Below are 26405 nucleotides of genomic sequence, written 5' to 3'. Positions count from 1 at the left end.
TTCAGAGATTTGAGACTGGGACGGAGGTTCACCTTCCAGCAGGACAATGACCCAAGCATACTGCTAAAGCAAACTTGAGTGGTTTAAGTGGAAACATTTAAATGTTTTGGAATGGCCTAGTCAAAGCCCAGACCTCAATCCATTTGAGAATATATGGTATGATTTTAAGATTGCTGTACACCAGCATAAGTCATCCAACTTGAAGGAGCTAGAGCACTTTTGCCCTGAAGAATAGGAAAAAATCCTAGTGGCTAGATGTGCCAAGCTTATAGAGACATACCCCACGAGACTTGCAGCTGTAATTGCTGCAAAAGTTTTTTTTGGGGGGGTGAGTAGTTATGCACGCTCAGGTTTTACATTTTTTGTCTTATTTCTAGTTTGCCTCATAATAAAACATATTTTGCATCTTCAAAGTAGTAGGCATGTTGTGTAAATCAAATGATACAAACCCCCCAAAAATCTATTTTAAATAAGGCAACAAAATATGAAAAATGCCAAGGGGGGTGGAATACTTTCGCAAGTAACTGTACAGCTGTGCCAAGCTTATAGCGTCATACCCAAGAAGAATCGAAGCAGTAATCGCTGCCCACAAAGTGTCCTAACATAATCTAACTTTATGCTTTCGCCGTAAAGCCTCTTTGAAATCGGACAACGTGGTTGGATTAAGGAGATGTTTATCTTTCAAATGGTGTAAAATAGTTGATTGTTTGAGAAATTTAAATTATTAGATTTTTGCTGTTTTGAATTTCGCGCCATGTATCTTGGGATAAGAACAGGAAGGGGTTAAAGGGTCTGAATACTTATGTTAATATAATATATATATATTTTTTTATAAATTTGTTAAACTCTCAGATTTTTTTTCATTGTCATTGTCATTATGGGGTATTGTGTGTGGATTGATGAAGGAAAAAGCAATTTAATAAATTTTAGAATAAGGCTGTAACGTAACAAAATGTGGAAAATGTGAAGGGGTCTAAATACTTATGTAAATGTGATCTTTTTTTTCTAAAACATTTTAAACCTGTTTTTGCTTTGTCATTATGGGGTATTGTGTGTAGATTGATAAGGGTGGAAAACAATATAATCCATTTTAGAATAAGGCTGTAACCTAACAAAATGTGGAAAAAGTCAATGGGTCTGAATACTTTCCTAAGGCATTGTATGTGTTCCCAACATCTAAATAGTGACGGCAGGGCTAGTTCAAACTGCAAGAGAATGGTTCTCCTCACTGGTGAGTGAAGCAGCACATGCTTGGTCAATAGCACTTTTTTGATTTCTGGGAGCAGGATACAAGAGAGCTTAGTAGATCATGTGATGTTTCATTTTTGAGAGACAATACTTAATAAATACATCTTCAAAGCAAAGGAATGTAACTTGTGAGATAGAAAATTAACATCCTGACGGTCTGAGGCAGGGTGCTCTACAATCATCCTACTCCTTTACACAACCTGTCCTATAGATTGTTGTAGTCTTAAATTATTACTTGGATAAAACTGATAGCTAAAACGCTCCTTGTCCCGTAATGACATGCTAGTTAGTGAAACAGCTATCTGCTCATACTAGCTGGCAACATATCTACTTGTAACTAGCTAGCTAACTAGCAAGCTAGCTACATTACTAAGGTTGCTGCGTTCTAAGTTGTGAGGCGTTTTACAGCTTGCATTTATTGTATCACGTTTCTATAACTAAATAGTTAGATTACAATCAAGAAATTCTGCTACCTGAAAGCGGTTTGTCAGACAGAGATCTCTCTCCAGCTGTCACCAGCTGTCTACTACTACTACTACTGCTACCACTACTACTGCTACTACTACTACTGCTACTACTACTACTACTACTACTACTACTACTACTACTACTACTACTACTACTGCTGCTGCTGCTGCTACTACTACTACTACTACTACTACTACTACTACTACTACTACTACTACTACTACTACTACTACTACTACTACTACTACTACTACCTTAGATACGGATAACATGAATGGCAGACGTGATCAGCAGAGACAGTACCATGGATAGTACACACATAGCTTTGATTGGTGTACAGCTTAGTACTCTGCGGTGTTTGCCTGTCCTACTAGTGAACATAAAAGTCATTATTTTGAAAAAATGTGCAATAATTGACATTGCCAAAAAACAGAAATGAGTTCAGAAGAAAAAAATACTGTATACAGAATATGTAAAAAACATAGCTCCTACCTCGACGGATATCGATCATCTCGAAAACTAAAGCAGATCGCTTGCTACAGCCCACCACCTACAGTGTATGTATGTGTGTAGCTACTGTTGTGGTGTTTGTGAATCTCTGTGTTTGTACTATTAGTGCAGACAAGGGAGAGCTTCAACTGCGAGGCGCAGTTCATTACTTGGACTCTAGGGGTCTCCTTCCTGTCCCGGCGCTCATCATTGAACACACCACAGAGGAAAATCTAACGTGATTATAATAAAACCCTGTTGCTATGGATACTGAACAGGATTCATATTTTTGGCCTTGAGTTCTTCCTTTATTCCTCTCTAAAAAGAGGACAGAATGTTAAGTAGACCATGGTAAACTATAACAAAAATATAAAGTAGGGATTTTTCATCTGTTGTGAGCCTCCATTTCGTCTTGAGATGTGAGATGAAGGATATACATCAGGAGGAAGAGTGAGGAAGAGGAGCAAAACAACATGGAGGAAGAGGAGGAAGAGGGGGAGGAGGAATAAAAAATTGGAAGAGGAGGAGGAGGAAAAGAACATGGAGGAGGAGGAAGAGGAGGAGGATGAAAATAACATGGAAAAGGAGGAGGAAGAGGAAGAAAGTAACATGGAAGCGAAAGAGGAGGAGGAGGAAGAGGAGGAAGAGGAGGAGGAATAAAACATTGGAAGAGGAGGAGGAGGAAGAGGAGGTAGAGGAGGAGGAATAAAACATTGGAAGAGGAGGAAGAGGAGGAAGAGGAGGTGGAATAAAACATTGGAAGAGGAGGAGGAGGAAGAGGAGGAAGAGGAGGAGGAATAAAACATTGGAAGAGGAGGAGGAGGAAAATAACATGGAAGAGGATAAGGCGAGGAGGAGGATGAAAATAACATGGAGGAAGACAAGAACATGGAAGAGGAAGAGAAGGAGGAGGAGAAAGAGGTGGAGGATAAGAACATGGAAGAGGAACAGGAAAAAAACATGGAAGAGGAAGAGGAGGAAGAGGAAGAATAGGAGGAGGAGGAAGAGAAGGAGGATAAGAACATGGAGGAGGAAGAAAAAAACATGGAAGTGGAAGAGGAAGAAGAGGAGGAGGAGATCATGGAAGAGGAGGATCAGCGGAATCTGTTGATGCAAGGAAGGAAGATAAGATTTTCGGAATTCCATATCGACTACTAATTCCTACTGTAGATCTTGTAGATCTGAGAGGATAGGATAGGATAGGGGATTAAATAGGTGGAAGAGTACATTGTGGTGTAGGGAATGTTGAGTCAGGTATTGGGTCTGTGGACAACATTACAGTTCGTGCACACTTACTCAATATGCGTAGCCTGAAGTTATTTTCCTCTCAAATTCCTCTTAGAAAATAAAAAAGCATTTTGAACATTCTGTTTTTGTAGGTACCAAAGGGAAAAGACCATTGGTAGGTCACATTCCAAAACAAGAAGGAAAAGTATGAAATGAAAGTTTTTTTTAATAATTATTTTTGTTGCTGCTTTTAGAAGATGAATGAACTTGATGAAAGACCAATTACTTGCATATGTTATTATTTCAAGGATAAAACACAGCCAAACCAAATGACTGTGGTCTAATTCTGTTATATTCCATTCCAGACACCAGCACACTTGATATGATGCAAACAAAACAACACAGAATATGAAAACAACATTGGAGGAATAACATTGCTGAAGGTGTGAACAAACTATTCTCAAACAAACAACTCCTTTTGTGCAGAAAAGTCTCTGGCAAGGACAATCTCTAGCCCTAGAGCCTATTTACAGTGCTGTACTCTTGGCTCTGGTTGCTTCTTTCTCATAAAAACATGACCTGACCTGACCATAACAGCTTTACGTCAAGGAAGGGTCAGATATGCTACCGTTAGAATTCATTCTGGTGTCTCCCGAGTGGCGCAGTGGTCTGAGACTGCAGTGCTTTGAGGCATCACTACAGCCCTGGGTTCAACCCCAGGAGATCCATGAGGCTATGCACAATTGGCCCAGCATCGTCCGGGTTAGGGGAGGGTTTGGCCGCCCGGGATTTCATCGTTCTCTAGTGACTATTTGTGGCCAGCTGGGCTGACTGACTGCGATCGCCAGCTGGATGGTGTTTCCTCTGACACATTGATGCGGCTAGCTTCCCGGTTAAGCAAGCAGTGAGGCTTGGCAAGTTCATGTTTTGGAGGACGCATGGATCTAGACTTCGCCTCTCCCGAATCCATAGGGGAGTTGAAGTGATTGGACAAGACTGTAACTACCAATTGGATATCACGAAAAAGTTGTAAAAGTTCAAAATTCTTTCTGGTTCTGGTGGCATGCATTGAAACGCATGGCTTTCTTTTGCAAAATAACAATGAATTAACAGATTTACTGTATGTTCAAACAACATATAACATCACATTAAGGTGTGGGATGTTCACTGTATGATCTATTTTGCTCCAGAGAAGAAGCTGATTGTTTCCTCATTGGCGCAGACGCTAACCTAGCTTCTAAATAACGTTAGCTAGCTATCAAGCTAGCCAGATTTACTTAGCAGCTGTACATAGCCCACCGCCATTGTTTCTAGGAGCTTCGATTGTCCCGGGAGTGTGACTGTTTGAATCCCTTCTGCTTGTTGCTGTTTCCATCTGCCCTGCAACCTGCACGGTCTGGAACTGCAAGGAGTAGCAGTGTAGCCTACGTTGCTATTATGATAAAGACAAAAGGAGAGTACCGTTGAGGACAATAGTGTCTCTCTCTATGGTGAAGGACCTTTCAAACAAACAAAAATAGTTCTACATGCAGTTGCTACAACAACAAGAAAATAAGTATTGTGTCCAAATACTAATAAAAGTATGTAAACTAATAAAATAATGGACGATCTGACCAGAGAACAGTTTGTCAGAAATCTGTAAGTCATTGAAAGAGTACATCAGTTCTGGGTGTGAATCCATGATATCAATGACGGACGGATAAATCAGACTCCAGGGACAATCCTGGTGGTACAACATTATTGTGGACAAAATTGCAGAATCTCCACATGAGACCTGGATGTAGTCTGAAGACAAAGTGAGGGAAACGGTTCATGAGCAACTGAAGATGGACCACAGAAAGATTGAGGGGGAGTGGAATACTAACCACTGGCCCAAATGACAGGCCCATCCCCATAGTGGTCATGCTTCTGAGGTTCAAGGACAAGGTAGCTGTTGTCTTGAGTCAACATGTATTCAACTCCTTTCTTATGGCAATCCTAAATAAGTTCAGGAGTTCAATAAGCTCAGTATCCGGCCCCACAAGAGGATCCAGAGTGCTTGATCACCCTCTGCAACTGGAACCTGGACTTCCTGACGGGCAGACCACAGGCTGTGAGGATTGGCAACAGCACCTCCTCCACACTGACTCTTAACACAGGTGCCCCCCCCCCCAAGTGTGTGTCCTCAGTCCTCTGCTGTACTTCCTGTTTACCCACGACCTTTTGGCTTTCCACGGCACCAACTCCATCATCAAGTTTTCTGACGACGCCACAATTGTAGGCCTGATAACCAACAGCCTATAAGGACGAGATAAGTGAACTGGCATTGTGGTGTCATGACAACAACATCCCCCACTATGTCAGCAAAACAAAGGAGTTGATTGTTGACTTCGGGAAGCAGAGGAGGGCACACAACCCAGTACACATCAATAGGACTGCAGTAGAGAAACCAGTACACTTCAATGGGACTGCAGTAGAGAGAAACCCAGTACACATCAATAGGACTGCAGTAGAGAAACCAGTACACTTCAATAGGACTGCAGTAGAGAAACCCAGTACACTTCAATAGGACTGCAGTAGAGAGAAACCCAGTACACTTCAATAGGACTGCAGTAGAGAAACCAGTACACTTCAATAGGACTGCAGTAGAGAAACCCAGTACACTTCAATGGGACTGCAGTAGAGAGAAACCCAGTACACTTCAATAGGACTGCAGTAGAGAAACCCAGTACACTTCAATAGGACTGCAGTAGAGAGAAACCCAGTACACTTCAATAGGACTGCAGTAGAGAAACCCAGTACACTTCAATAGGACTGCAGTAGAGAGAAACCCAGTACACTTCAATGAGTCAACAGTTTTAAGTACCTCAGCATCCACATCACCATGGACTAACAAACTCTACCACTCTTGTCAAGAGGCACTTCCAGCGTCTCTACTTCCTAAGCGGATGAAGAAATTTGGCATGCCGCCCCGGCTCCTCTCCAAATACTAACGCTGCACCATCGAGAGCGTGCTGACCGGATGTATCACGGCCTGGTATGATAATTGCTTCCATCCACGACCGCAAGGCCCTCCAGCGAGTGGTGAAGAAGCCCAGTACACACACACACACACACACACACACACACACACACACACACACACACACACACACACACACACACACACACACACACTCATGCTACACACACATCATACTGTAACTGATGCTACCAGACTTATTATACTGCTCAGGTTATACACTGCCCCCCTCCCCCCCTCCCCCCCTTCTTTAATACACAATTATTGGACTATAAATATAATGTATAGTACTTCTGGTAAATGACATTCTAATGAGTAATTTCCTTTATCTTGAGTTGTTCAAAAGGAACCTGCAAGTAAACGTTTTCGTTGAACGATGTATACCATGTGTATCCCATACATACAACCAATACAACTTGAAACTTGACCTAATTTTTGTGGGTATGTACTGACATGTACATAATGTGTAACTGACAGATGCGCGCACACACACACACACACACACACACACACACACACACACACACACACACACACACACACACACACACACACACACACACACACAACATGTGAATGTTTTAAAATACAGTTGAAGTCGGAAGTTTACATACACTTACGTTGGAGTCATTAAAACTCGTTTTTCAACCACTCCACAAATTTCTTGTTAACAAACTATTGTTTTGGCAAGTCGGTTAGGACATCTACTTTGTGCATGACACAAGTAATTTTTCCAACATATGTTTACAGAAATATTATTTCACTTATAATTCACTGTATCACAATTCCAGTGGGTCAGAAGTTTACATACACTAAGTTGACTGTGCCAGAAAATTATGTCATGGCTTTAGAAGCTTCTGATAGGCTAATTGACATAATTTGAGTCAATTGGAGGTGTACCTGTGGATGTATTTCAAGGCTTACCTTCAAACGCAGTGCCTCTTTGCTTGACATCATGAAATCAGCCAAGACCTCAGAAAACAAATTGTAGACCTCCACAAGTCTGGTTCATCCTTGGGAGCAATTTCCAAATACCTGAAGGTACCACATCCATCTGTACAAACAATAGTACGCAAGTATAAACACCATGGGACCAGGCAGCCGTCATACCGCTCAGGAAGGTGACGCCTTCTGTCTCCTAGAGAGGAACGTACTTTGGTGCGAAAAGTGCAAATCAATCCCAGAACAACAGCAAAGGACCATGTGAAGATGCTGGAGGAAACAGGTACAAAAGTATCTATATCCACAGTAAAACAAGTCCTATATCGACATAACCTGAAAGGCTGTTCAGCAAGGAAGAAGCCGCTGCTCCAAAATTGCCATAAAAAAGCCAGACTACGGTTTACAACTGCACATGGGGACAAAGATCGTAGTTTTTGGAGAAATGTCCTCTGGTCAGATGAAACAAAAATAGAACTGTTTGGCCATAATGACCATCGTTATGTTTGGAGGAAAAAGGGGGACGCTTGCAAGCCGAAGAACACCATCCTAACCGTGATGCACAGGGGTGGCAGCATCATGTTGTGGGGGTGCTATGCTGCAGGAGGGAGTGGTGCACTTCACAAAATAGATGGCATCATGAGGTAGGAAAATTTGGTGGATATATTGAAGCAGCATCTCAAGACATCAGTCAGGAAGTTAAAGCTTGGTCGCAAATGGTCTTCCAAATGGACAATGACCCCAAGCATACTTCCAAAGTTGTGGCAAAATGGCTTAAGGACAACACAGTCAAGGTATTAGAGTGGCCATCACAAATCCCTGGCGCAACAAATATAGCCTCTTATAAGGCACGCCTTAACATAAGTTAGTTTGGGCGCCATATATGGCAAGTAGCCTAGTGGTTAGAGCGTTGGACTAGTAACTGAAAGGTTGCAAGATCGAATCCCCAGAGCTGACAAGGTACACAATCTGTCGTTCTGCCCCTGAACAAGGCAGTTAACCCACTGTTCTTAGGCCGTCATTGAAAATAAGAATTTGTTCTTAACTGACTTGCCTAGTTAAATAAAGATAACATTTCCCAGACAAAACAAGGCTGTGCACCCACTAGTGATTAAAAGGGTTTTGGCACTCCATTAGAAATATAGCAATTATTTCACTACTCACAAAATGTTCCCACAATGCACCATAATTTACAGCAATGTGCATTAAAACTTTTCATAGTATTTTACTGTTGATAATATCCAAGATTACTGTATAAATTACAGTTTTTTCCATTACAATGCATTTGAACCTGTTTCCCTATTAGCACCCTATACTCCAAACATAGTGAACTACTTTTAAACCGAGTCCTATGGGCCCTGGTCAGAAGTAGTGCAGTACATAGGGAATAGAGTGCCAGTTGGGGAAACAAGCTGAACCTGAAGGTTCCGTAGGAATCCAAGTTGACGAGATCAAGGTCAAAGATCATTGCTGCTAATAGAGATGACAGAGATGATCATATCACTCAAACATGAAATAGTTCTCCAGATCTGAAGAGTGTGACAATATCAGAGATCCTCAAGTTATTAATTAATACTGAAGAGAGGAAAAAAAATCGTATCAATGCTTGTTAGAGCACTGGGGTTAAATTCCTCTCTGTGTTGAAAACTACAGAGTGTCAGAGTTGAGGTACATTTAAACCAGAGAGACATTAGGCAGCTTGAAAAGCCCCAAAAAAAGGTTTTTTAAGAAAATGCTAATTTAAGACCAGGCAAATGAAGATTGTGTAACATCCATGAATTATTAAATGGTTGGATCTGCATGAAAAATGAAGAAATTAGAAGCATTACAGTTAGTCGCTGCCTCTCTCTCCTTCCATCTCTACCTATACCCAATGTCACTGAGGTGGTGTCTGAAATGGCACTGTACTCCCTATGTAACTTTTGATCAGAACCCAGTGAGACTGGGACAGGGTTCCCAAAAGCGTCTTAAAGCTAAGTTCATCGTTACAACCTTTTTTGTAGACGCATTGTTAAAATCTCTGAGCTGCTTTCCCAAAACCCATTGTTATTTACGTTGCACTTGAAAACACTCGTAATCTAACGCCTGCCTCAGATCACTCGTAGAACAGCTAAGTGGATCGTTAGATGATTTATTTATTTATTTTTTGTTGCCCTCCCGCGTCACTTTATACACATTAGATCTCCGTTAAACATAAAATCACATGGTTTATCCTTCTCTCTGTGACCGGAGTTAACTTCAGAACAAAGTTGATTACAAATAAAAAGTGACCAATGTCTTTGCAATTAATACAAATAAAATATGCTTAAAATGAAAACCTAGATGATTTATTAAAATTAAATAATTAAAATCAAACATATTTAAATACCTTAGATGTTCAATCAATTTTTGTACTTGTAGGCTAATGTCTGTAATTTGTCTCAATATACAATATTTTGTGACGTGTAGCCTAACATGTGCAATGGTGTGCCGAAACGGTGATTTAAGTCATTTTTATTGGGTAAGCATTAGAATAAGCCGCAGCAATAGGTGGTACTATCTCTCTATGAGCTGACCCATTGTCAGTATTGTGAAATCATTCTAACGTTATTAAGGTAAGATTTCAATGGAGAAAGCTGATCCGAGAGCAACGCTTCCTTTAAATTCTCTCTCTCTCTCTCTCTCTCTCTCTCTCTCTCTCTCGAATTTGCTATATTGGCATGACGTAACAATGTACATATTGACAAAGCTTATTCTCCCTTTCTTTCTCTCTGTCTCTCTCTCTCTCTCTCTCTCTCTCTCTCCTCTCTCTCTCTGTCTCTGTCTCTCTCTCTCTGTCTCTGTCTCTCTGTCTCTCTCTCTCTCTCTGTCTCTCTGTCTGTCTCTCTGTCTGTCTCTCTGTCTGTCTCTCTGTCTCTCTCTGTCTGTCTCTGTCTGTCTCTGTCTGTCTCTGTCTCACTGTCTCTCTCTCTGTCTCTCTCTGTCCCTCGCTCTGTCCCTCGCTCTGTCTCTCTCTCTCTTTTCTCTCTTTCTCTTTTTCTTTCTTTCTCTCTGTCTCTCTCTCTCTCTCTCTCTCTCTCTGTCTCTCTCTGTCTCTCTCTGTCTCTCTCTGTCTCTCTCTGTCTCTCTCTGTCTCTCTCTGTCTCTCTCTCTGTACCTCTCTCTCTCTCTGTACCTCTCTCTCTCTCTGTACCTCTCTCTCTGTCCCTCTCTCTCTGTCTCTCTGTCCCTCTCTCTCTGTCTCTCTGTCCCTCTCTCTCTGTCTCTCTGTCCCTCTCTCTCTGTCTCTCTGTCCCTCTCTCTCTGTCCCTCTCTCACACTCTCTTGCTCTCACAAACACTCTGTCTTTATCTCTCTATCTCTGTAGATGGCTTGTAAGTGTACATTCAAAACGGATAAAGTAACAGTTCATGTTCTATGTAGCGTGATCTCCGTTGTTTAACTCTGCAGTAAAACCCTACCTAGACATCTAGTAGCTCAAAATGACAAACTAACGGGACTTCATTTGACATTGTGTCTTTGCCAGTCACATAATCCCAAACACCCTTTGTCCGAGTGGTTCAGTCATTGAGCCCTACAGCCTATTCCCCACACTGGGCATAATGATGCAGAGATGACATTTTCACGGGGAGCTAAGGGGCAGTCCTTGGAGTCTGGAGATGGAGTCATCCGTGACTCAGCCTTAGTGTCCGGGGAGACCAGGGAGAGAGATGAAATCATGCCAGGGACAGAGTCTGTGTTCCAAATGGCACCCCTATTGTCTATTTAGTGCACTGCATAAGTAATAGGGTACCAGTTGGGGACGCAGAAACACAGCTCCCCTGAGTTCCTGGCAAGGATGACAAATGAACTGTGTACATGGTATTCCATAAAGCATGCCGAATCGATTTGGGGATTGAAAAGCAAAGGCCCTACTGTTAGGTCTATAATACATGTGTTGGTAGGGTGAACATTACAAGTTATAAATGCATAAATAGCTACAAGCAGCTATGTAGGGGTTCAAGCAGTGGGCGCACTTACTGTGGATATCGATAGAGATATAAACATGTGGATATACATACATATAGAGAGATATAAACATGTGATATAGATAAAGATACATATAGAGCCACCGAGTGATCAAGAGATATAAACATGTGATATAGATATACATACATATAGAGAGATATAAACATGTGGATATAGATATAGATACATATAGAGAGATATAACCATGCGTATATAGATATAGATACATATAGAGAGATATAAACATGTGGATATAGATACATATAGAGAGATATAAACATGTGATATAGATATAGATAGATATAGAGAGATATAACCTTTCAAAGTTGCATTTTCAATCGTTTGGTATAGCGCCACCATGTGGTCAATTGGCATGGCATTGCATGAGAGGGTGTGGCCCTTGGCTCTTTACCATCGTGTCAAGTTGCACCCTCCTGGGCATTATACCAAGGGACCCATACAAGTCCAGTAACATAATCAATCTCTTCCTCTTTACATTAAACCTGTTGGGGCTACGGGGCAATATTTGCACGGCCGGATAAAAAACGTACCCGATTTAAACTGGTTACTACTCTCGCCCAGAAATGAGAATATGCATATAATTAGTAGATTTGGATAGAAAACACTCTAACGTTTATAAAACTGTTTGAATGGTGTCTGTGAGTATAACAGAACTCATATGGCAGGCCAAAACCTGAGAAGATTCCATACAGGAAGTGCCCTGTCTGACAATTTGTTCTCCTTCTGTGGCATCTCTATTGAAAATACAGCATCTCTGCTGTAATGTGACATTTTCTAAGGCTTCCATTGGCTCTCAGAAGGCGCCAGAAAGTGTAATGGGGTGTCTGCAGTCTCTAGGCTAAGTACAGCAGCTCTGTTTGTGAGTGGTCAGGCTGGGAACAGTGACACTGGAGCTGCGCATTCATGAGAATTCTCAATTTTTTTCTTTCAGCCTTTGAATGAATACAACGTCGCCGGTTGGAATATTATCGCTATTTTACGAGAAAAATAGCATAAAAATGTATTTTAAACAGTGTTTGACATGCTTCAGAAGTACGGTAATGGAATGTTTATAATTTTTTTGTCACGAAATGCGCTCGCACGTCACCCTTCGGATACTGACCTGAACGCACGAACAAAACGGAGCTATTTGAATATAACTATGGATTATTTGGAACCAAAACAACATTTGTCGTTGAAGAAGAAGTCCTGGGAGTGCATTCTCATGAAGAACAGCAAAGGTAATCCAATTTTTCTTACAGTAAATCTGAGTTTGGTGAGGGCCAAACTTGGTGGGTGTCAAATTAGCTAGCTATGATGGCCGGGCTATGTACTCAGAATATTGCAAAATGTGCTTTCGCCGAAAAGCTATTTTAAAATCTGACACCGCGATTGCATAAAAGAGTTCTGTATCTATAATTCTTAAAATAATTGTTACACGTTAATCGTGAGTAATTTAGTAAATTCACCGGAAGTTTGCTAGTTCTGAACATCACATGCTAACGTAAAAAGATGGTTTTTGATATAAATATGAACTTGATTGAACAAAACATGCATGTATTGTATAACATAATGTCCTAGGAGTGTCATCTGATGAAGATCATCAAAGGTTAGTGCTGCATTTAGCTGTGGTTTTGTTTTTTGTGACATATATGCTTGCTTTGGAAATGGCTGTGTGATTATTTTTGGCAGGGTACTCTCCTGACATAATCTAATGTTTTGCTTTCGCTGTAAAGCCTTTTTGAAATCGGACAATGTGGTTAGATTAACGAGAGTCTTGTCTTTAAAATGGTGTCAAATAGTCATATCTTTGAGAAATTGAAGTTATAGCATTTTTGAGGTATTTGTATTTCGCGCCACGCGATTCCGCTGGCTGTTGACTAGGTGGGACGTCCCAGGGAGGTTAACGAATATGAGAACAAAATAACAAACATGTCGTCAATAATCTACATTGATCTATTTGCATGTGTTTCCACAGTTCCATGTGTTTCCACAGCACCATGTTTTTCCACAGCTCCATGTGTCTCCAATAACAAGTTTGAAATGTGACTGCGTACCAAAAAGCCCCATATTCCTTATAAATGGCACCCTATTCAAAGTGAGCAGGGCTTTCTAATCGACCTGGCCCGGGTATCCTGGAAGGATATTGATCTCATCCCGCCAGTAGAGGATGCCTGGTTGTTCTTCAAAAGTAAATTCCTCACCATCTTAATTTAAAAAAAATGCAGAACTAAGAACAGATATAGCCCTTGGTTCACTCCAGACCTGACTGCCCTCGACAACCACAAAAACATCCTGTGGCGTACTGCACTAACATCCAATATTCCCCGTGATATGCAACTTTTCACCAATACACACAGTCGTTTAGGAAAGCAAAGGCTAGCTTTTTCAAACAGAAATTTGCATCCTGTAGCTCTAACTCCAAAACTTTTTGGGACACTGTAAAGTCCATGGAGAATAAGAGCACCTCCTCCCAGCTGCCCACTGCACTGAGGCTAGGAAACAGTGTCTCTACCGATAAATCCACAATAATCAAGTATTTGAAAAAGCATTTCTCTACGGCTGGCCATGCTTTCCTCCTGGTTATCCCAACCCCGGCCAACAGCACTGCACCCACCGCAGCAACTTGACCAAGCCTCCCCATCTTCTCCTTCACCCAAATCCAGATAGCTGATGTTCTGAAAGAGCTGCAAAACCTGGACCTGTACAAATCAGCTGGGCTAGACAATCTGGACGCTCTCTTTCTAAAATGATCCGCCGCCATTGTTGCAACCCCTATTACTAGTCTGTTCAACCTCTCTTTCATATCATCTGAGATTCCAAAAGATGGAAAGCTGCCGCGATCATCCCCATCTTCAAAGGTATGTGACACTCTAGACCCAAACTTTTACAAACCTATATCCATCCTGCCCTGCCTTTCTAAAGTCTTCGAAAGCCAAGTTAACAAACATATCACTGACCATTTCGAATCCTACTGTCGTGACGTTGTATTAGTTAATGTGACGACTGTTGCTCATCGAATGATTAACGGTTTATAATTGCGTGATTAAATGAATTAAGCAATGAATCAAGCAATTATTAACTCATCAACCTGGAGCACCATGGGAACATTGTTTTGATTGAGTTTCTATTTCCCAAATTAACTCAAAGGATATCAGAATATCGATTTTACAACAGTCGCTAAATTAATCAATTTCCTCTACAGTCTCATTGTGAACGTCGCATAATCCGGGAATCTGCACGGACCCGGGCTTCACCAATGAGTTTCCCACACCAATCTTAGTTGATTATTTATTTACTAGCAAGCTAAAATGATGATAAAAATACACATACACAAAACACAGTCTAGCTATTGATTAGGACTTAGTATAACAGACCAACACACTATGGCGCGTGTTACCCAAAATGGGGATTTAAAAGAGAGAGAAACAAAGAAAGTACACGAGAGAAATATACATTTGGGTTCATTTGTCAGCCATGCTTATTTACCCCTAGCCTTGCCCCGAACTGCCGCTCTTATGGGTCAGAATATAATGATGTAATTACGTGTTGGAGGTCTCAGGTGGGAAGCTCCGCGTGGGTCGTTTAGGCTTCTCAATGACACACTTCTCCGGCGCAACTCTCTGGTTGTCCTCACGATGTCAGTGTCCTTCTTGGCTTAGTGGTCTGATCCCTCACGGTCTTCTGAGGACAGACAGCTCTGTAGCTCAGAGCTCACAGCGTCGGACTCGAACGGTGAAGATACCACGATTTGATGGAGAGTGGAGACTGGGTGGTTCGGCTTGAATTCACCCGCTTAGACACAGCTACTCGTCCGTAGCTCGTGTAGAAAAAGATTTCTTTGTCTTCAACCTTGTGTTTCGTTTTGGGGTTCGTCTACTTTGTTAGACCTTCGCTGCAGCTTGGGGTCAATTAGTCTCCTATGTTAATTCTTCACTCTCCTGTCTTATACCCTCGGGTCAGAAGTGGGTGTAACCGCCTTTAGGGCAATTCTCTGGGCGGACCAAGTAAAGGGGCAAGGCCTAGATTTTGACTAAAATCCAATTTTAGACACTAACTTCACATTTCATCTTTACCAAAACATTCTATTTGATTTGGATATTTTCCACACAACGTACAATGTATAAACATCAGGCATATACTGGGAAAACTCTTAAAGGTACAATGTTTTCATAATAACGTCATCTCTTAACCTTTAAAAACAATACAAAAGTTACATACATTTTAATATTCCACCTCTCGTCATGACCACCATTGTGGCTGACGGAAACCATTGTTCCAAAGTCCCTTTATTGCATGTTTAATGTTCTGAGGCCAGTTCTCCATTGTTAGGACAAAGGAATTTCTCTGTGGCCTAAGGTTTATTATGGGCATGAGGTGTCATAAACCCCCACATCTTCAGACCCCTAGATCTCTCCTCCTCTGTTGGGGGTTTGGGAGATAATCTGTAGGGTGGTGGTCTCCTGTACCCTGACCTGATCAGGACAGTCATGACACTACCGTACCTTCTCCGCTGTGCAATCCGGTTTCTGAGCTGGTCACGAGCGCACCTCAGCCACGCTCAAGGTACTAAACGACATCACAACCACCATCGATAACAGATAGTACTGTGCAGCCGTCTTCATCGAGCTGGCTAAGGCTTTCGACTCTGTCAATCACCTTATTCTTATCGGCAGACTCAACAGCCTTGGTTTCTCAAATGACTGCCTCACCTGGTTCACCAACTACTTCTCAGATAGTCTTCAGTGTGTCAAATCGGAAGGCCTGTTGTCCGGACCTCTGGCAGTCTCTATGGGGGTATCAGGATTCAATTCTCGGGCCGACTCTTTTCTCTGTATATATCAACAATGTTGCTCTTGCTGCGGGTGATTACTTGATCCACCTCTACGCAGACGACACCACTCTGCATACATCTGGCACTTCTTTGGACACTGTGATAACAAACCTCCAAACAAGCTTCAATGTTATACAACACTCCTTCTGTGACCTCCAACTGCTCTTGAAAGCTAGTAAAACTAAATGCATGCTTTTCAACCGATCACTGCCCGCTCCCACCCGCCCGACTAGCATCACTACTCTGAACGGTTCTGACTTAGAATATGTGAACAACTAGACTGCAAACTCTCCTTCCAGACTCACATTAAGCATCTCCAATCCAAAATTAACTCTAGAATCAGCTTCCTATTTCGCAAAACAACCTCCTTCACTCACGCTGCCAAACATACCCTCATAAAACTGAGTATCCTACAGATCCTTGACTTTGGCGATGTCATTTACAAAATTGCCTCCAACACTCTTCTCAGCAAACTGGATGCAGTCTACCAGAGTGCCATCCGTTTTGTCACCAAAGCCCCATATACCACCCACCACTGCGACCTGTATGCTCTCGTCAGCTGGCCCTCGCTACATATTCGTCGCCAGACCCCCTGGCTCCAGGTCATCTATAAGTCTTTGCTAGGTAAAGCTCCGCCTTATCTCAGCTCACTGGTCACCATAACAACACCCACCCGTAGCACGCGCTCCAGCATCTCACTGGTCATCCCCAAAGCCAACACCTCCTTTGGCTGCCTTTCCTTTCAGTTCTCTGATGCCAATGACTGGAAGTAATTGCAAAAATTACTGAAGTTGGAGACTTATATCTCCCTCACTAACTTTAAGCATCAGCTGTCAGAGCAGCTTACAGATCGCTGTGCCCATCTGTAAATAGCCCATCCAACTGCCTACCTTATCCCCATATTATTTTTGTTTATTTTTTTTGCTCTTTTGCACACCAGTATTTCTACTTGCACATCATCTGCACATCTATCACTCCAGTGTTAATATGCTAAATTGTAATTACTTCGCTACTATGGCCTATTTATTGCCTTACCTCCTTATGCCATTTGCACACACTGTATATATATTTTTCTATTGTGTTATTGACTGTACTTTGTTTATCCCATGTGCAACTCGTTTTTTGTTGCACTGCTTTGCTTTATCTTGGCCAGGTCGCAGTTATAAATGAGAACTTGTACTCAACTAGCCTACCTGGTTAAATAAAGGTGAAATAAAAAAATGTAAAATAAAAATTATGTATAAATGGCACCCTATTTCCGATAAATGGCACCCTATTCAATATAAATGGCACCCCTATTCACTATAAATGGCACCCCTATTCACTATAAATGTCACACTGCTCCCTATAAAAGGTTCCCTATAAAAGGCACCCTATTTCCTATGAATGGCACCCCTATTCCCTGTAAATGGCGCCCTATTCCCTGTAAATGGCCAGCTAATTCATGATTTCGACTGGCTGAGAAGCTCTGCCTGCCTGTTTGTCTCGTCTCGACTCCCGACACGTTCATTACTATAGATCGAATTAGAATTTTGAAACAATGTTGCAAATGTCAGAGAGACAGACAGCAAGGTTTACACAAATCTCAGCTGCTGAAGACTAAATGTTAGTCTAAAAGAAATGTGAGATAATGTCAGGATGATTTTTATAGTGGAGATCAAGTTTATACATTGCCTGGCTGGGCTGATGAGACAGTGGATTGCGCAGTCAGATGTAACAGAGCAAATAGGCATTTTAAAGTCATAGATTTAGCCGATGGTAATTTATGGAATAGACACCGGATGGAATGTGGTTTTAACCAATCAGCATTCAGGATTAGACCCACTCGTTGTATAATTCCTTTTACATGCTGACCACACCGGCAGCATTGTGTGCGCAAGCATTAATCATTCCATCCAAACTGCTCACGCGCGTCAATGAGCATCTGCATAGCCTGGCACTAAAATAGAGCATACAGCTCTATTTTAGTGCCTGATGCACTGCAAGTCCTGCCTCTCCCATCTCCTCACTGGTTTTTAGGAGCATATACACACGTGGGTGAATGAAAGATGAGCGAGAACCACAGTCCAGTCGTTTGCAGTAATACACATTAAAGTTGGTTGCCAACCGCCATATTAAATCCACAGAAGAAGAAAAAAGAAGAAGACTGAACTAGGAGAGAGTACAAGGAGAGAGTACGAGGAGACATAACTAGGAGAGAGTACGAGAAGAGAGTACAAGGAGACATAACTAGGAGAGAGTACGAGGAGAGAGTACGAGGAGAGAGTACGAGGAGACATAACTAGGAGAGAGTACGAGGAGAGAGTACGAGGAGACATAACTAGGAGAGAGTACGAGAAGAGAGTACAAGGAGACATAACTAGGAGAGAGTACGAGGAGAGAGTACAAGGAGACATAACTAGGAGAGAGTACGAGAAGAGAGTACAAGGAGACATAACTAGGAGAGAGTACGAGAAGAGAGTACAAGGAGACATAACTAGGAGAGAGTACGAGGAGAGAGTACGAGGAGAGAGTACGAGGAGAGAGTACGAGGAGAGAGTACGAGGAGAGAGTACGAGGAGACATAACTATGAAAGAGTACTAGGAGAGAGTACGAGGAGAGAGTACGAGGAGAGAGTACGAGGAGACATAACTAGGAAAGAGTACTAGGAGAGAGTACGAGGAGAGAGTACGAGGAGAGAGTACGAGGAGAGAGTACTAGGAGAGAGTACGAGGAGACATAACTAGGAGAGAGTACGAGGAGAGAGTACGAGGAGAGAGTACTAGGAGAGAGTACGAGGAGAGAGTACTAGGAGAGAGCACTAGGAGAGAGTACGAGGAGAGAGTACGAGGAGAGAGTACTAGGAGAGAGTACGAAGCGAGAGTACGAAGCGAGAGTACGAAGCGAGAGCACTAGGAGAGAGCACTAGGAGAGAGTACTAGGAGAGAGCACTAGGAGAGAGTACGAGGAGACATAACTAGGAGAGAGTACGAGGAGAGAGTACGAGGAGAGAGTACTAGGAGAGAGTACGAGGAGAGAGTACGAGGAGAGAGTACGAGGAGAGAGTACGAGGAGACATAACTAGGAAAGAGTACTAGGAGAGAGTACGAGGAGAGAGTACGAGGAGAGAGTACGAGGAGACATAACTAGGAGAGAGTACGAGGAGAGAGTACGAGGAGAGAGTACTAGGAGAGAGTACGAGGAGAGAGTACTAGGAGAGAGCACTAGGAGAGAGTACGAGGAGAGAGTACGAGGAGAGAGTACTAGGAGAGAGTACGAAGCGAGAGTACGAAGCGAGAGTACGAAGCGAGAGCACTAGGAGAGAGCACTAGGAGAGAGTACTAGGAGAGAGCACTAGGAGAGAGTACGAGGAGACATAACTAGGAGAGTGTACGAGGAGAGAGTACGAGGAGAGAGTACTAGGAGAGAGTACGAGGAGAGAGTACGAGGAGAGAGTACGAGGAGACATAACTAGGAGAGAGTACGAGGAGAGAGTACGAGGAGAGAGTACTAGGAGAGAGTACGAGGAGAGAGTACTAGGAGAGAGCACTAGGAGAGAGTACGAGGAGAGAGTACGAGGAGAGAGTACTAGGAGAGAGTACGAAGCGAGAGTACGAAGCGAGAGTACGAAGCGAGAGCACTAGGAGAGAGCACTAGGAGAGAGTACTAGGAGAGAGCACTAGGAGAGAGCACTAGGTTTCCCCTTTTATCTGTGGATTAATTGAGTAGAGAACACAAGATTTTGTGTGACTCAAAATGGGTCAATATTCTACAAAGATCCAGCAAAAAGAAAAGGACCTTGTACATTTCAGATAAAATAACAACCCGATGATAAATATCCATGAAGGTTTCATATGTGTTTTCGACCTGTCCCCAAATTAATATAGTTGGTTCACAGTTGGTTTTGATATTTTAACATGCGTGTCCTGATCACGTCTGGTGGTGGTGGTGGGGGGGGGGGGGGGTAGACAAACTCAACATGCACACGATAATGTAACAGAGTATCCCTGTCGAAGACACACTCAGACCACTAGGATGCCCTCTTGGTGTAATGGTTAAGATGATGGGTTACTACGTGGGAGACCTTGGTTCAAATCCCTCCGCTTGTATATACACACACATCATACTCACGTTGAGCTGTAATGTCTCTGTCCATTGTCCAATGTTCTTGTATCCCGGGGAGCTGTTGTTGTTGATCTGATACTGGAACAGGTCGTAACGTCCCGGAGCATCACCGTTCCTGTTGAAATTCACCGACGTCCTCGCACTTCCTGTAACGAGAGCAACGGCACAACTTGACGCGCTATGTTACATCCCTGCACTTGTAATAGGGCTGAGTTTCCTAACATGAATATATAATCACTTGGTTAGATTTGCTGGGCTGACAGGTGTTACGGTGCTGGCTTAACAGTACCTCTTTCTCCCTCATCAGCTCACACCGAGACCGGACCTCTTGTCTCGCAAACACACACGGCCACCATCTTAGCAAGCCGTGCCCTTGAAAAGCTAGCCATTTGATGAGGTTACCAATCCCCATCAGTTACACATAAACATGCCTGACTGGTGCATGCATACAGGACCTTCAGAAAGTATTCACACCCCTTGATTTCTTCCCACATTTGTTGTGTTACAAAGTGGGATTAAAATGGATTGAGTTGTTATTTTTTGTCAACGATCTACACAAAGAGTCTGTAATGTCTCAGTGGAAGAAACAGTTATGGAAAATAAAACAGTAATATATTTTGATTAGATAAGTATTCAACGCCATGAGTCAATACATGTTAGAATCATATTTGGCAGCGATTACAGCTGTGATTCTTTCTGGGTAAATCTCTGAGTGTTGCACACCTTGATTGTATAATATTTGCCCATTATTCCTTAAAAATGTTTTCAAACTCTGTCAAGTTGGTTTTTGACCATTGGTAGACAGCCATTTTCAAGTCTTGCCATAGATTTTCAAGCCAATTTAAGTCAAAACTCACTCAGGAACATTAGATGTCTTCTTGGTATGCAACTCCAGCGTAGATTTGGCCTTCTGTTTAAGGTCAATTGTCCTGCTGAAAGGTCAATTTGTCTCCCAGTGTCTGGTGGAAAGCAGACTGAACCAGGTTTTCCTCTAGGATTTTACCTGTGCTTACCTCTATTCTGTTTATTTTTATCCTAAATAATGATGACAAGCATACACATAACATGATGCAGCCACCACCATGCTTGAAAATATGAAGAGTGGTACTTAGTGATGTGTTGTGTTCAATTTGCCCTTAAACAAAACACTTTATATTTTGGACAAAAAGTGCATTTCTTTGCCACATTTTCTTTGTAGTATTACTTTAGACCCTTAATGCAAACAAGATACATGTTTTGTAATATTTTTTATTCTGTACAGGCTTCCTTCTTTTCACTTTGTCATTTAGGTTAGTATTGTGGAGTAACTACAATGTTGTTGATCCATCCTCAGTTTTCTCCTTTCACAGCCAATGCACTATGTAACTGTTTTATAGGTGCCTGTTAGAAGCTTGCTGGTCGGCTTTTTGTTCTAATAATCCATAAGCAACCGCCCGACAATATGTGATAAAGTGAAAATCTGAGGCCTTAACCCGCAAATATAGAAAATGTACTAATAGGCTACAGAACAAAGACGTAATATTTTTTTTTTTGACAGGGTATTTTGTTGCCTGAATATTTTGTTGCCTGATTTTTAGATACAGTATTTTTCCGGTTTAAATATTATCTTCTCAAAATGCAGAAATAAATACATCAAGTCAAAATGTTGCCTACATTTAGTGTATCATTTTACTGCAAGAAATGGTTAATTATACAGGAGTTAATATGAAGGCTCTGTGACAGGTTATAGACCTACAGTCATCATCCAGATTTCAGTTTCCATTTAATCCGTCTGAACAGTAGGCTACAGTTCCCTTGACATGCAATAAGCCTATTTGAAGTCTCGTCTTGTGACTGTCTAATTTTAATAGCGCCTCACAATTATCACACATAACATACACAGAGCTAAATATAGCCTACAGTACATAACATACTCAGCTCAAGAATTAGCTTTGCAAACTGGACCCAGTTATAGAATATGGAATCCTCCTTCAGAGATTATACTTCTATATAAACTCTGTTAATCAAGCAACAGTAACGAAAACATTTATCTGGTTAATAGACTCTTTGGTTATTCCATGATACCCCTGTATGCTTGAAAGTATCTCTTAAAGTCATATCAAGATTAGTTTGTCTAGAGATATTTTTAAGGGAAGAGATTTTATGGTAACAGTGACAGGGGTGATTATGGGAAGATACCAAGACAGTACAAAAGAGTGTGACTGCAGAGTCCCTGCTGTGCCTGCTGTGCTGTGTGGGCGGCGGATCGAAGCCTGTTGCCCCTTGCTAGCTAGTCGCTTCATGCTTCATTATCTCCTCTCTCACATGCTGACTGATGCCTCGACTCCCTCTGTCTCTGGGGTGATGGAGTTACAGGAGAGGAAGTATCTGTCTCTGGAGTGAAGGAGTTTTAGAGGAAGTATCTGTCTCTGGGGTGAAGGAGCTATAGGAGAGGAAGTATCTGTCTCTGGGGTGAAGGATTGTAGAGGAGGAAATATCTGTCTCTGTCTCTGGGGTGAAGGAGTTACAGGAGAGGAAGTATCTGTCTGTCTCTGGGCTGAAGGAGTTTCAGAGGAGGAAGTATCTGTCTCTGGGGTGAAGGAGTTGTAGAGGAGGAAGTATCTGTCTCTGGGGTGAAGGAGTTTTAGAGGAGGAAGTATCTGTCACTGGGGTGAAGGAGTTACAGGAGAGGAAGTATCTGTCTCTGGGCAGAAGGAGTTTCAGAGGAGGAAGTATTTGTCTCTGTCTCTGGGGTGAAGGAGTTATAGGAGAGGAAGTATCTGTCTCTGGGGTGAAGGATTGTAGAGGAGGAAGTATCTGTCTCTGGGGTGAAGGAGTTATAGGAGAGGAAGTATCTGTTTCTGGGGTGAAGGAGTTATAGAAGAGGAAGAATCTGTCTCTGGGCTGAAGGAGTTTCAGAGGAGGAAGTATCTGTCTCTGTCTCTGGGGTGAAGGAGTTATATGAGAGGAAGTATCTCTCTCTGGGGTGAAGGAGTTACAGAGGAGGAAGTATCTGTCTCTGGGGTGAAGGAGCTATAGAGGAGGAAGTGTCTGTCTCTGTCTCTGGGGTGAAGGAGTTTTAGAGGAGGAAGTATCTGTCTCTGGGGTGAAGGATTGTAGAGGAGGAAGTATCTGTCTCTGGGGTGAAGGAGTTTTAGAGGAGGAAGTATCTGTCTCTGGGGTGAAGGATTGTAGAGGAGGAAGTATCTGTCTCTGGGGTGAAGGAGTTATAGGAGAGGAAGTATCTGTCTCTGAGGTGAAGGAGTTATAGGAGAGGAAGTATCTGTCTCTGGGTTGAATGAGTTATAGAGGAGGAAGTATCTGTCTCTGGGGTGAAGGATTGTAGAGGACGAAGTATCTGTCTCTGGGGTGAAGGATTGTAGAGGAGGAAGTATCTGTCTCTGGGGTGAAGGAGTTGTAGAGGAGGAGGTATCTGTCTCTGGGGTGATGGAGTTATAGGAGAGGAAGTATCTGTCTCTGTCTCTGGGGTGAAGGAGTTTTAGAGGAGGAAGTATCTGTCTCTGTCTCTGGGCTGAATGAGTTTCAGAGGAGGAAGTATCTGTCTCTGGGGTGAAGAAGTTGTAGAGGAGGAAGTATCTGTCTCTGGGGTGAAGGAGTTTTAGAGGAGGAAGTATCTGTCTCTGGGGTGAAGGAGATATAGAGGAGGAAGTATCTGTCTCTGGGATGAAGGTAGTTGTAGAGGAGGAAGTATCTGTCTCTGAGGTGAAGGAGTTGTAGAGGAGGAAGTATCTGTCTCTGGGGTGAAGGAGTTTTAGAGGAGGAAGTATCTGTCTCTGGGGTGAAGGAGTTATAGGAGAGGAAGTATCTGTCTCTGGGCTGAAGGAGTTTTAGAGGAGGAAGTATCTGTCTCTGTCTCTGGGGTGAAGGAGTTTTAGAGGAGGAAGTATCTGTCTCTGGGGTGAAGGAGTTATAGGAGAGGAAGTATCTGTCTCTGGCCTGAAAGAGTTATAGGAGAGGAAGTATCTGTCTCTGGCCTGAAGGAGTTACAGGAGAGGAAGTATCTGTCTCTGTCTCTGGGGTGAAGGAGTTTTAGAGGAGGAAGTATCTGTCTCTGTCTCTGGGGTGAAGGAGTTACAGGAGAGGAAGTATCTGTCTCTGGGGTGAAGGAGTTTTATAGGAGGAAGTATCTGTCTCTGGGGTGAAGGAGTTTTAGAGGAGGACGTATCTGTCTCTGGGTTGAATGAGTTATAGAGGAGGAAGTATCTGTCTCTGGGGTGAAGGATTGTAGAGGAGGAAGTATCTGTCACTGGGGTGAAGGAGTTACAGGAGAGGAAGTATCTGTCTCTGGGCTGAAGGAGTTATAGAGGAGGAAGTATCTGTCTCTGGGGTGAAGGAGTTGTAGAGGAGGAAGTATCTGTCTCTGGGGTGAAAGATTGTAGAGGAGGAAGTATCTGTCTCTGGGGTGAAGGAGTTGTAGAGGAGGAAGTATCTGTCTCTGGGGTGAAGGATTGTAGAGGACGAAGTATCTGTCTCTGGGGTGAAGGAGTTGTAGAGGAGGAAGTATCTGTCTCTGGGGTGAAGGAGTTGTAGAGGAGGAGGTATCTGTCTCTGGGGTGAAGGAGTTGTAGAGGAGGAGGTATCTGTCTCTGGGGTGATGGAGTTATAGGAGAGGAAGTATCTGTCTCTGTCTCTGGGGTGAAGGAGTTTTAGAGGAGGAAGTATCTGTCTCTGGGGTGAAGAAGTTGTAGAGGAGGAAGTATCTGTCTCTGGGGTGAAGGAGTTATAGAAGAGGAAGTATCTGTCTCTGGGCTGAAGGAGTTATAGAGGAGGAAGTATCTGTCTCTGGGGTGAAGGAGTTATAGAAGAGGAAGTATCTGTCTCTGGGCTGAAGGAGTTATAGAGGAGGAAGTATCTGTCTCTGGGGTGAAGGAGATATAGAGGAGGAAGTATCTGTCTCTGGGATGAAGGTAGTTGTAGAGGAGGAAGTATCTGTCTCTGAGGTGAAGGAGTTGTAGAGGAGGAAGTATCTGTCTCTGGGGTGAAGGAGTTGTAGAGGAGGAAGTATCTGTCTCTGGGGTGAAGGAGTTTTAGAGGAGGAAGTATCTGTCTCTGGGCTGAATGAGTTGTAGAGGAGGAAGTATCTGTCTCTGTCTCTGGCCTGAAAGAGTTACAGGAGAGGAAGTATCTGTCTCTGGGGTGAAGGAGTTACAGGAGAGGAAGTATCTGTCTCTGGGCTGAAGGAGTTTCAGAGGAGGAAGTATCTGTCTCTGTCTCTGGGGTGAAGGAGTTATAGGAGAGGAAGCATCTGTCTCTGGGGTGAAGGATTGTAGGAAGTATCTGTCTCTGGGGTGAAGGATGTTTTAGAGGAGGAAGTATCTGTCTCTGGGGTGAAGGATTGTAGAGGACGAAGTTTCTGTCTCTGGGGTGAAGGAGTTGTAGAGGAGGAAGTATCTGTCTCTGTCTCTGGGGTGAAGGAGTTATAGGAGAGGAAGCATCTGTCTCTGGGGTGAAGGATTGTAGGAAGTATCTGTCTCTGGGGTGAAGGATGTTTTAGAGGAGGAAGTATCTATCTCTGGGGTGAAGGAGTTATAGGAGAGGAAGTATCTGTCTCTGTCTCTGGGGTGAAGGAGTTACAGGAGAGGAAGTATCTGTCTCTGGGGTGAAGGAGTTATAGGAGAGGAAGTATCTGTCTCTGTCTCTGGGGTGAAGGAGTTATAGGAGAGGAAGTATCTGTCTCTGTCTCTGGGGTGAAGGAGTTACAGGAGAGGAAGTATCTGTCTCTGGGGTGAAGGAGTTTTAAAGGAGGAAGTATCTGTCTCTGGGCTGAAGGAGTTATAGGAGAGGAAGTATCTGTCTCTGGGGTGAAGGAGTTTTAAAGGAGGAAGTATCTGTCTCTGGGCTGAAGGAGTTACAGGAGAGGAAGTATCTGTCTCTGGGGTGAAGGAGTTGTAGAGGAGGAAGTATCTGTCTCTGGGGTGAAGGAGTTTTAGAGGAGGACGTATCTGTCTCTGGGGTGAAGGAGTTGTAGAGGAGGAAGTATCTGTCTCTGGGGTGAAGGATTGTAGAGGAGGAAGTATCTGTCTCTGGGGTGAAGGAGTTTTAGAGGAGGAAGTATCTGTCTCTGGGGTGAAGGATTGTAGAGGACGAAGTATCTGTCTCTGGGGTGA

At 42.9% G+C, this 26405-nt stretch overlaps 1 protein-coding gene across 1 annotated transcript in view; it reads right to left on the bottom strand.

Annotated features, from left to right (window-relative positions):
* The window catches only part of LOC115207272 (metabotropic glutamate receptor 7-like), a 361353-nt gene that overhangs the window by 102690 nt on the left and 232258 nt on the right, over positions 1–26405 (bottom strand). Inside the window, exon 7 of the mRNA XM_029774252.1 lies at positions 20305–20444. Within this exon, the coding sequence (XP_029630112.1) occupies positions 20305–20444 (140 nt within the window). The remainder of the gene's footprint in view (positions 1–20304; positions 20445–26405) is intronic.

The sequence above is a fragment of the Salmo trutta genome, chromosome 14 (genome assembly GCF_901001165.1).
Source record: "Salmo trutta chromosome 14, fSalTru1.1, whole genome shotgun sequence".
Taxonomy (NCBI): Eukaryota; Metazoa; Chordata; class Actinopteri; order Salmoniformes; family Salmonidae; genus Salmo; species Salmo trutta.
The sequence above is the reverse complement of the archived record's forward strand: the minus strand, read 5'-3'. Positions and strand labels throughout refer to the sequence as shown.